The 11925-nt window shown below is 41.0% G+C and overlaps 1 protein-coding gene across 2 annotated transcripts in view; it reads left to right on the top strand.

Annotated features, from left to right (window-relative positions):
• The window catches only part of LAMP5 (lysosome associated membrane protein 5), a 21230-nt gene extending 13337 nt beyond the window's left edge, over positions 1-7893 (top strand). For both annotated transcript variants that reach the window (XM_019635275.1, XM_019635274.1), the window contains one exon: positions 7008-7893. In XM_019635275.1, coding sequence (XP_019490820.1) covers positions 7008-7186 — 179 coding nt within the window. In that variant the 3' untranslated portion in view covers positions 7187-7893. The remainder of the gene's footprint in view (positions 1-7007) is intronic.
• Positions 7894-11925: the final 4032 nt, after the last annotated feature.

The following is an 11925-nucleotide window of genomic DNA, read 5'->3' as shown; positions in this document are numbered from 1 at the left end:
TTCCCCGGAAGGCAGATCCTATGGGGGTAAGTACAAGTAATAGATTATTTAGGGAGTAGCTCTAGAAAACCCTGGCAGGGGATTGGGGAAGTGAGATAGGAAGGCAAGGCAGCTTGCACAGGTGCATTAATGAGCAGGTTACCACTGTGGGTACCTGGGGCTCACACTGCTGGGATCTCTGGGAGAGAGTGGAGAACCCACATTAGAGTTATCCTGCCTGAGGGGTGGGGAAACTGGCATTTACCTGCTAACTCCCATCCAATCACCTGGGTAAAATACAGATCAGGTGGTGTCTCCCCATCATGTTGCTAGGAACGTTAGGAACAATGATAAAAAGCTTGTAACTTCAGGGCACCTGACAACCTTTCTAATGGCCCCTGTGGTGGGGGAGGAGGCATTGACTCTGGGACCTCTAAACTGCCTTATAGTCAAAACCCGTTAGAATGAGTGGCAATGGTGAATGCCAAGGACATAAGACACCATGTGTGTCTGCTACATGTAGGTGCTGGTATATGAACTTCCCCTGCCCTGGTGGAGCTTGCAGGCTAGTGGGGAGGAGTTTATACAGCTCTTTCCTGTGCAGGCTGTGTTCCTGGCACACAGCGGCATCAATCAGTAATTGCTTTTATGATCTTTTTCTATCCCTAGTACTGACATCTCGGTGAGAGTATTTCCCTGTGTCCAGCCAAGGTCTCCAAAACCCACTCATCTTCACAACTTTTCAGGGTACAAAATACACGTTGCTGAGGTTACAGGAGTGCAGAGCCAGCCCAGAGAAAATATGAAAAGAGGGGCAAGCCTCTCCTTTCAGCTGCTCTTTCAGACAGTGAAGGAAGCATAGCCAGCAAAAGGCTGTCTTCCTCCTCAGACAGAAACAGTGCATGACACTAGCAGAGCTTGAGAAAGCCGGCAGGTTGCCTTTGGCCCATTGCCCATGTCAGTGCTGTTCATTTGGAGTACAATGAACAATGTTTGGAGTTTGTTGGCCTCAGGGAGTAAATACAACCTTTGAGATGCTGTGATCATCAAACAGAACAAAACAAAATAAAACAAACGTACAGAAAACAGAATCTAAGGTGAATCAGGGTTTCAGTGAGTGCACCGAGTTGTGTTTGATGGGACTTGAGTTGGCAACCAGCAGCTGGCAGCAGATCACCCCTCTGTTGTCTGATCTGTCTTCCTCTGGATCTTTCCAGTGAGTAGGCTGGATGTTGCTTTTTCCAGCCAGAGGACATCTACCCTGGGCTCCTGTGTTTTGTGCTGTAGGACAATCCATCCATCTGGGACAGAGGTATGAGGGACCCCAAGGCCTATGGAAGTAGACAATGAGTTTGGATTCTTCAAGCATACAAAGCCAGATGTGGTCTTGACTAAATCAAGGGATACTCTTCTCCCAGGCAGAGATCTAAGACCTTCCTTGTTTTATAATTCATGGTGGTATAATCAGCTTATCACATAGGATCTTACACTTGGAGTCCATATGGTGTTTGTGGGTAGAATTCAAGGGGTCTGTAAATTTCAATGGGAAAAATTTACATCTTTATTTGTACTAATTTCTAGTTAATATTTAACATTTCCTTTGATCATAAATGAAGGTAGTAATCCACGTTAGTATTAGTGGTACCCATGACTTTGTCACTAATAGAAATCATATTTTCATCTCACATTAGTTTATGCAGATCTTACAAAGTAACAATTATGTTTCTCACTACTTTGCAATCACAGCCAGTATACATGTATACTAACAAAGAAGTACATATATTACTGTCTCCTGAATTATTTAAAAAAATATTTTGATGGCTGAATTTCAGTGTCATCCATTTCTTTTGTAATCTTATATATTTTATTTTTATGCATTTATAAGCATTATTCTGAGAAGGGGTGATAGTTTCATCTTACTGGCACAAAAAACATGACAACTTCTGCTTTAATGGGTCACGACCAGCATGGTTTTAAATGAAAGAAAATAGAATAGAGCACAAATTATTAGATGCACAAAGTAAGGATAACTATTGTTTTAATAAAATGTTGGTTTTAGTTATGTGTGTATACATATGTTCCAAGTTGTAATGTAATTTTTTTTTCCTCTGGATCAGAGGCAGTTTTAAAACACTGGCTTCAACATAAAATGGGAATGAATGTGTGTCTTTCTTCATGGGTTGACAATCTCTCACCCAAAACTCCTGATGTTTTTCAGAATGCAAATATTATAGACTTTGGGAAGTGCATAGTTCATAAACAGTAGTCCCCTCTTATCTGGGGTTTCACTGTCCATGGTTTCAGTTATCTGCAGTCAACCATGGTCTGAAAATATTATATGGAAAATTCCAGAAATAAACAATTCATAGGTTTTAAATTGTGTGACATTCTGAGCAGCATGATGAAATATCGCACTGTCCCACTTCATGCCTCTTGGGATGTGAATCATCCCTTTGTCCAGCGTATCCACACTGTATATATAGCCGCCTGTTAGTCACTTAGGTTATCAGATTGACCGTCACGGTATTGTGTTTAAGTGACCTTTCTAGTAGCCTAACGCCACGTCACAATGCCTACATCATTCACTTCACTGCATCTGTTCACGTAGGCATTGTATCATCTTACATCACATGAAGAAGAAGGGTGAGTACATTACAATAATCTATTTTGAGAGAGAGAGAGATCACATTCATCAACTTTTACTCCAGTATGTTGCTATAATTTTTCTGTTCTATTTTAGTTATTGTTGTTACTCTCTTACGGTGCCTAATTTATAAATCACACTTTATCGTAGGCATGTCTATATAGGAAAAACATAGTATATATATAGGGTTCAATATTCTCCACAGTTTAAGGCATTCCCTGGGGGTCTTGGAACATATCCCGCATGGATAAGGGGTGACTACTGTTATTGTTATTATGGAAGACCCCAGGAGAGTCACAGCAGCCTCCGGGAATCAGATATATTAGTATCTTTTTCCTGCAGTGAAACATTTGAATCTTCACACTAAGTGTGAATCATGAGAATCAGGATTAGCCTAATGTTAAAATCAGGTTTTGCTGCCAAAGGAATGATACAATGTGCTTTTGGTTTCCAGAACTTTGTGGATTTGGGGAGGGTGGAAAAAGGATAGCAGAGTCAGGAATTCTCCTTCACCTGACCACTTAGTGGAAGAGGGTGGAGAGGATGGGGAGTCAGCATTTTTCATGGTGATTTTTGACATCCCTTATTTTCTGTGATTATCTTTGACATGTCCATAGTTTAATACTCCTTTTATATACCCCTATCTGTGGTGTGCTTAGTTCAGGTTTTTTCCTAAGGCAACAACAACAAAAAAATTGTTAAGAAATAAAACACAATAGTATTTTACACATACAGAGGGTGCCAAAAAAATGCATACACATTTTGAGAAAGGAAAGCTGTATTAAAATTGTAATATTGAATATATACCAATAGCAAAAGATGAATACAAGTCACGTCTGACTTCTGCAATTACAAGAGGTGCTCAAAGTGGTTACCATCAGCGTCCAGACACTTCTGATTACGGGGAACTACTGCCTGAGCAACGTTGACCAAAGTGTCCACTTGTATACAATTTTTTTGGCACCCCCCCTGGTGTGTATACAGTGTGCTTTCCTCCGTCTTCCTTCAAGAATGAGTTATGAGATATTATTTCCCATAACTACACCAGAGTTATTATCCATTTAAGGATAATACTTTTGGCACTAGATTCTGACACCAATTCCGATATAAAGTCTTTTTCCCAACCACCAGCTGGGTGTCCTACAGTTCAACTCAATTCTGACACTATCTACCTGGAGATACTATCCCCTCAGGTTAAGGGTTCAGTCCTATGAAACTGCCCTCCTCCCCACTTTAGACACTAATCACAAGTCAAAGTTGTCACCTGGGTGTCTGACCTACCTGCTATAGATTGGAGGTTTCCACAAGTCCCCTACTGATTCTTTCCAGTTCTTCTGGTTGTAATAAGAAAAGCTCAGTTTAGTGCTAATAGGTCCTTAAAACTTCCCTAGCATTTGCCAAAATATTGTTTTAAAAACCTATTAAAAATAATTTTTCAGTATATCTCTCTCTATATATATCTATATATCTATATATTAAACACTTTTATTCAGGTATAATTGACATGCAATAAACTGTACATATTTAAGTGTATAATTTGATAAATATTGACTTAGACCTATGAAGCCATTACCACAATCCAAAAAATCAACGTATCTATCGCCCACAAAGTATCCTCATATCTCCTAGTAAGAAATATCCAGCTCCCCGAATTTTCAGAAACTGAATGTACCTCCATGACCAGCACACAGATCTACAGAGCCCAGAAGCCCTTGTTCTTGCCCGCTCTGAGATTCGGCAGCCTTTGAATGCCAGTAACTCAGGTCTGCTAGGGACTTGACCCTAACTCTCACCCTAGTTCTGTCTGCTAAGTGATGTCCTGACAGTGCTGTTGAGTTAGACTATTTGATTTCAGGTTGGGGCATCATTTACCTCTGGGAAAATTCCTTAGTTTTTTTCTGCCTTGGTAACCGTATATGTAAAATGGGTATAATAATAGTATTTAGCTCATGGAATTATTATGGGGATTAAATGCAACAATCTTTGTGCTTAGAACTGGCAGTTAATTTAGGAACCAGGCATGTTAAGTATACTGCTTTTTAAAAGCTGCATATTTGCCTGCAATTTTCCAGATTCTTGTTAGAGAGAGACTATTGAAGCTCAGGCCTTATCCTCCTTTCTGTTCGTCTCAGGCGAGGTTAGAGGGAGGACCAATGTCAAGAGGGATTCTGTAGGGAGACTGGCACACAGGTGCCCAATAAATGTTTGCTGGGTCCTTTGGACTTAAGGACTTGGTCTTTGTGAAAAGCTATCTAAAGCCTGTTTTCTCCAGTTGTGGCTCATAAATTTGGTGGAAAGGCCACTAGTTACCCACAAAAAGCAAAGGAGCTTGAGCAAACATGGCCGGGTTTCTAACAATGCAGTTCTGGTCAGCTCTACAAAGTATCTGGCCACAGATTTCCCAAAACATGTTTTTCTGGTTCTATGTGAAATGGAGACATAGGCCTATTAAACTGTCTTGAATTTTAAGAGGGTAAAAATTGAATCAACCTTGTAGCGCTGGTAACATTTTCTTTCTTGATCTAGGTGCCAGTTACATGAAGTATTCATTTGTGAAAATTCACCAAGCTCTGCACTTTCTTTTAAAAATTTTTGTATATTTACATATATTAAAATGTACAAATCTAAAGTATTTAGCCGAATGCGGTTTTACCTATACTTGCAAACATGTAACCACCTGGATCAAGATATACTGTATTTCCCCACGTATAAGACACACCTTAATTTTGGGGCCCGAAATTTGAAAAAAAAAAGTATTACATAAAGTTATTGAACTCAAATTTTATTCATCATAAAATTCATACAACTCCTCATCACTGTCAAAACTCCCAACCATTATCTCGTCCTCATCTGTGTCTGATAACGAATCACTGTCTTCATAGATTGCCTCGTCCTCAGTTCCATCTATGGCATTTGAAATCTACAACCACTGTATAAGACGCACCCAGTTTTTAGACCCCTAATTTTTCAAAAAAGGGTGTGTCTTATACATGGGGAAATACGGTACTATATTTCCATCACACCTGAAAGTGCTCTTGTGTCCTATTCCCCAGATGTAAGCACTTTTCTGATTTCAATCACCATAGACTTAGTTTTATCTGTTCTTGAATGTCATGGATTCATACAATATGTACTCTTTTGTGTCTGACATTTTTCATTCAACATGTTTTTGAGATTCATCCATTTTGTTAGGTGTAGCCATTGTTCATTCCCCCCTTTTTTTGTTGCTGTTGTTGTTGATTACTGCTCCATTGTATGAATATATCAGCTTATCTATCTATTTCACTTTGATGAACATTTTGGTTTTTGCCAGTTTTAGGCTATTATGAATAAAGCTTCTATGAACATTTACATTCAAGTCTTTTTGTGTTCATATGTTTTCATTATTCTTAAGTAAATACCTAGGCATGGAATGCTGGGTTATAAGGTAGGTGTGTTTATTAGAGATCACTAAATAGTTATACCAAGTGTTTATATCATTTTCTCACAATGATATATGGGAGTTCCAATTGCTGTATATCATTCCAATACTTGGTATTTTCAAACTTTTCTAAACTGTATATTTGTGTGCAAATCTCTATGTGTACATCATGCTTCAATAAAAAAAGTTGGGGGTGCTGGCCGAGTGGCATGTTGGTTAAGAACTGGCTTGGGACACCAGAGAGCCCCGGTTCGGATCCCACATATGAGGGCCAGTGATACTGCCCTCTACAGCTAAGATGGTGAACGGCAGCTCGACCTGGGACTGGGCTGCCGTGGGTCGCTGGCGACGGTGTAGGCTGCAGCCCCTGCTGCAGTGGGCTGCCATAAGCTACCATGTGTAGCCAGCAGCTGCCGTGAGCGGCCGTCCAGAGGCTGGCGACTGATCTGCCTCATCCTGGAAGAGTGCAATGATGGTGCCAGCTTGGGCTAGTAAAGCAACATCCTCCACAACGAGACTGAAGAACAAAAGGACAGCAACTTGTCTGTTCCCCTTCACCGATTCCCCAGTGCTGTTCCCCTCCCCCAATTCCCCAATAAAATCTTGAAAAAAATAATTGGAATTAACCAACATAAAAAATTATGATGGTTGTGTCTAATGCTGAAACTCTGAAAATTTAAGTAAATCACCTGGAAGTTTTGTTGATATCTGCCAGGAATCTGATCATTGAATGTTGTCTTTTTTAACTGATGTATTGTTATTTTACATTATGCAAAAATATTAAGTGGTTCAGCCTTAGGGTTGGTTGAGGAAATATTGTTTCTGGAAAACAAAAAATATTTTCCTAAAGGTTCTTTGAGAGAGCTTTTCATCCCTATTTTCCTTTTAGTTTTGATAGGAGAACTTGTGATTTAGAATATTGTAACAGGAGCTCACTGCTTTTCTTCTTCTTTCTCATTTCAGAGCATAAATGCCCAGTGGATGAGCGGGAGCAGTTGGAGGAAACCTTGCCTCTGATTTTGGGGCTCATCCTGGGTCTCGTCATTGTGGTAACACTGGCGATTTACCACATCCACCACAAAGTGACTGCCAATCAGGTGCAGATCCCTAGGGACCGGTCCCAATATAAGCACATGGGCTAGGGGCCATTAGGCAAGCAGCGCCCCCAGCCCGTCTCCCCCAGCTGGATCAGGTAGAGAAACAAAAGCACTTTACCACCTTAAACATGGGATATACCAACATAGCTACACTCCAACAGTCCTGGGTATCCAAGGCTTGCTTGGCCGGCATCCATGCTTAAACCCAGGGATGGGGGGATTCTTTTGGATTCATGGGGTGAATGGCAGTTGTTCTCTCCATGCTGGGAAATGAAGACAGAGGGGAACAGCCAGCTTTCACACTCATGGTGGCTTGGCTTTGACTCTCCATGGAGCAGCACAAACAACTCAGAGGAGTCTCTGGCCCCAAATTCTAGGGATTGGAAATATACTTCTTTTGGGAAGACACCCTTTAGGTTCAGAGGAATAAGGGGTACTTTGCTCCCTTGAACACAGCTGGCTTACCCTATATAGTTGTCAATACACACAAAACACAGCCTCATGCTCCCTGCAGCAAGACCCCTGAAAGTGATCCATGCTTCTGGCTGGCATTCTGCATGTCTAGTGATTGTCTTGGGAATGTTTCACTGCTCCCTGCACCCAGTGACTTCGCAGCACAAGAACCGTTAATGTAACTATGCAGAGTTGTTTGGACTTCATAGCGTGCTAGGTCCAAGTATGGGGACCTGAAGAATCAATCAATCCATGTGAGTTTGTTTTTCAGAATGAATTAAAACACACTACTGTCTAAAGTTTGGCTGCTTTCTTGAAACAAGGAAACACGACTTTAATGTTTTCTTTGGCATCCAGAGGAGAGAGGGGAATGATAAGATGGGTTTTTCAATTCTGCAAGAGGAAAAGCAAAGAAAGGGCAGGAGAGCAATGAGGGGCACATTGGCCTTTCCAGGTGAAAAAACATGGATCTATTTTGGCAAATATAAGTCGTTTTAATAATGGGAGCTCTTGAACCATTAGTCTGATACTGCTTCTGTTGCTTCTTGGTCTTGAGTTTGGCATTTCATTTTGGTTTAAAAAGCTAGACTGAGCATGGTAGCCTAGGTTGAGTTTTATTTGAAGTAAAATGTAATTTACTGAAACTTCCTAGAAAAATGTACGTTGTTTGAATCTCATTCACTTTCTAAATCATTTTTCGGAAGATCTGTGTGGGGGCAAGGGAAATCCTTTTCTCTGGTGTGAAAGTGGAAATCCACCCTCTCCATACAACCAATCTCCACTATGTCAGAGGCAGCTCATGAGTTCATCTCTCCAAGTCTTCAACTGCTGGCAGTAGTGCACCCTTAGAAGTTCATTATCCCATAAAATCTTGATAAATATCAGCCTGATCAAGGCTGTTCTTTTATCATTTGTTTGCGACTCAATCCACCTCAGTCCTCCCCACCCCCACCCCCTGCCCGGGGCATGATCTCTCTTCAGAGTTTGTCTGGTTCCAGTGAGGAAAAAGCCCTGGTTCCTCATAAAAGCTGCACATTGCACAAAGAAAAGGAGATGCTTTGGTCCTGGTGGATATCCCCTCACAGTTTACTAGCACCTGTGATCAGCTTACCCTGTGCTCCAAACTTGGCAAGCCCTTTCCTTTTTTAGCATCTTGGGTATTTTTTTTTAAACTTCATATTTATTTAGAACCATCCAAAGATTGGGGGCGAGGGGCAGGGGCGGGGAGAAATGTACACTTAGATTTAGCATTTCTGTAACCCCTTCAGACAAGTTTTGAGAACTTTTTGAGTCATACATCTGAAAACTCCATTTACTTCATTTGCTTTCCCAAAAGTAAATTTGTGTTTGTGTTTTTTAAATTTAGTTTCACAAAACATAAGACTCTTATTCGTTTTGGAATTGTCATTCATTCATTTGTTCAACTAACAGTTTTTGAGCACCTACTGAGGGCAGGCTGAATGATGGCTATACAGTAGTAAACTTGAGTCTATAGGGGGAGGACTGACAAGAAAACAAACAACACACATACACAGGGTGCTCTAAAAAGAATATAGAGTCCTGGCTATTTTCAAGATGTTGTCATGTGGCCACAACCCTGTGTCTAAGCTGACTAAATCCAAATTTCTTAATTCTCAAAATTAAGAGTAATTTTTCTACCTGTGATATGCAATGTGTATAAAAGGCCATATTACGTGGCTGCTGTTGTTATTATTAATCACATCATCTTTATCTGGCTAGATGTCCTAAAATTTGGTCTCACACTCAGCCTAATTTATGTGAACCTTGCCTAATTTCTCTCAGCCCTGTCTTTATTTTCATTACCAACTAAGCCAAATAAAAGGAGCTTCCCAATTAGTGCAGGGGCCGTGGTCTCTGGGTGGAGAAGGGAAGGTGTCCAGAGGAACTGACTCAGCCCTGGGCCTCAGCCCTGGGCTCCTTTCATGGCTATTGTCATTGTTTTGCATTTCACAGCTGCCGCTGTAGACCAGGAACAAGCTGAGGCGGTGGCTCATCTATCTGCATTGCTCCCCAAGCTCAGAGATGGGAGAGAAAACAGACAAACCACAGATGCTCAATTACCCCTTTTGACTGTCATTTTTCTTTTTTACTGGAGTTTTAAACACAAATGCCTTGAAGGCACAAAAGGATGTTGGGTCTGGTAGCTGCTCTGCCTGCCTGAAAATAACAGTCAGGATGAACCTTATGCAGATTTCCTCGTGAGAGGTGGGAGGGGAGGGTGAGCTTGATTTAAATTCTGGCTGTGCTCTTTACAGGGTTCCCCCATCCTTGGGAAATAGCTCCCAGTGAACCCTACTCTGGGGGCAGGGAAACTGTTCCCCAGCCTGAGAAAGCTCTCTAAACTATAACCACTCTCCTCTTGCCAATTATCCAGTCCTTTTGTTAAGAAAGACTTGTCAAAGCCGCTGGGTGTGGGAGACATCAGAGAAAGGTGGAGAAACAGGAAGAAAGATGGTAGGAATGCCGTGCAGCATCTGGTGGACACGTGCTGCCTGCATGCTTACCCAGAGGGGAGTCCAAACTGGCACTGGGCACAAACACCCAAGAACCAGGCAGACACATCTTTAAATCACTGTGCATCGAAGTGCAATTTGCAAGCAGCCTGCACAAGAATGATCCCAGGAGCCACTGAAAATACACCAGTTCTAGGGCATCATCCCAGACTATGAGATTGAGAATCTCTGTGGTGAGACCCTAGAATCTGCGGTTTTACCATGCTCCCCAGGTAATTTTGACACAGCAGCATGAAAGCTGGTTAAAAACACTTTGCTATCTGCCTACCTGCAATACTAGCCAAACTATTGGGCTTTTCTGTGCTCTTGTTTTCATCTGAAAATGGAGCTCACTTGCTCACCCTTGCGAAATTATTTGAGGATTCCTTTAAGCCCTTAGCACATTGCCTGGAACACTGGAAATGCCCCATAAAAGGTATTATTACTGACACCTTCCTAGCATAATTCTTAACACATGTATTATTCCAATTTAACCTGTCATACAAGTTCAAGAAAGATCCAAAGGGACAGATGCAGAGGTTTTAAACCTGATAGCCACAGTTTTCTGTGTCAGTTTATTTTGAATTCAGAGTATGCTATGCAGGGATTTCCCCCCACTCCCCTGCCCAGCAAATGACTCAGGGCATTATCATTTTGGGAGGTGAGGGAGACTCGGAATCCATGAACTTGGATGGAAAAAAATTATCCCTTTTGTTTTTACTAACCTCAAATGAAATGTGGCATTTCCTTCAAATGAACGTAGGCACCACATCACTGTAATATACACAGGAACTCTGTCATCAGTAGAAATTACCACATTACACTTGTTGGAGATATATCAAAAAATCATTTCTACTCCTTACTTTGAAATTACAGTAGTGATTAGACCTTCACAAGATCTTGTTATTTAATGCATTATAACTATAAAAATTTTTTAAATTGATAACTATACTTTCATTGGTCTCCTTTGTAAGCCAAAGTACAGTAATACCTTGGTTTACGAGCATAATTCATTCTGGAAACAAACTACTTGTATTGCAAGACATCACTTGTTTAGCATGTTAAAATGCATTAGAAATGTTTGCTCGTCTTGGGGAACACTTGCAAACCATATTACTCGCAATTCACGGTTTTACTGTATTTTACTTTATTCATTTAAAACCATTTTTTCTGAGAAGGAGTCCATAGGCTTCATCAGACAGCCAAGAGGGCCCAGCGTGCAAAATTAGGTTAAGAATTCCAGGCCTAATGGCTACTTCAGTTGTCATTTATAGTGACTGAAATGGTCAGCTTGTCTGCTGGGGAAGGATTCACAAAGGCTCCTTGACAAATGAGGTATTTGTTGGCACCGATCATGTGTTTTCTAGACCTGGTCTGGGTGCCAGGGACACATCAGTGAATAACATAGATAACCATCACGGCCCTCATGGAACTGAAATTGTGTGTGTGTGTGTGTGTGTGTGTGTGTGTTCTATGCAGGTGTTATGATTAATGTGCTGATATAGCTTAACTTTGGGGGCCTTGGTTAGCTCAGTTAAGATGCTGACAATGATGAGGTATAAAAATCAAAGCATTTGCTACATGAGCAAACCTTTCAGGGGAAGGAATCCCTTTGCTTTTAAAACAGTATACAGGAGTCCCCCCTTATTGGCAGTTTCACTTTCCTCAGTTTCAGTTACACTCAGTTTCAGTCAACCTCTGTCTGAAAAATATTAAATGGAAAATTCCAGAAGAAAATAATTAATAAGTTTTAAGTTGCACACCATTCTGAGTAGTGTGATGAAATCTCACGCTGTCCCACTCTGTTCCACACGGGAC

This window comes from Hipposideros armiger, unplaced genomic scaffold (genome assembly GCF_001890085.2).
Source record: "Hipposideros armiger isolate ML-2016 unplaced genomic scaffold, ASM189008v1 scaffold_20, whole genome shotgun sequence".
NCBI classification, from domain to species: Eukaryota; Metazoa; Chordata; class Mammalia; order Chiroptera; family Hipposideridae; genus Hipposideros; species Hipposideros armiger.
The sequence above is the reverse complement of the archived record's forward strand: the minus strand, read 5'-3'. Positions and strand labels throughout refer to the sequence as shown.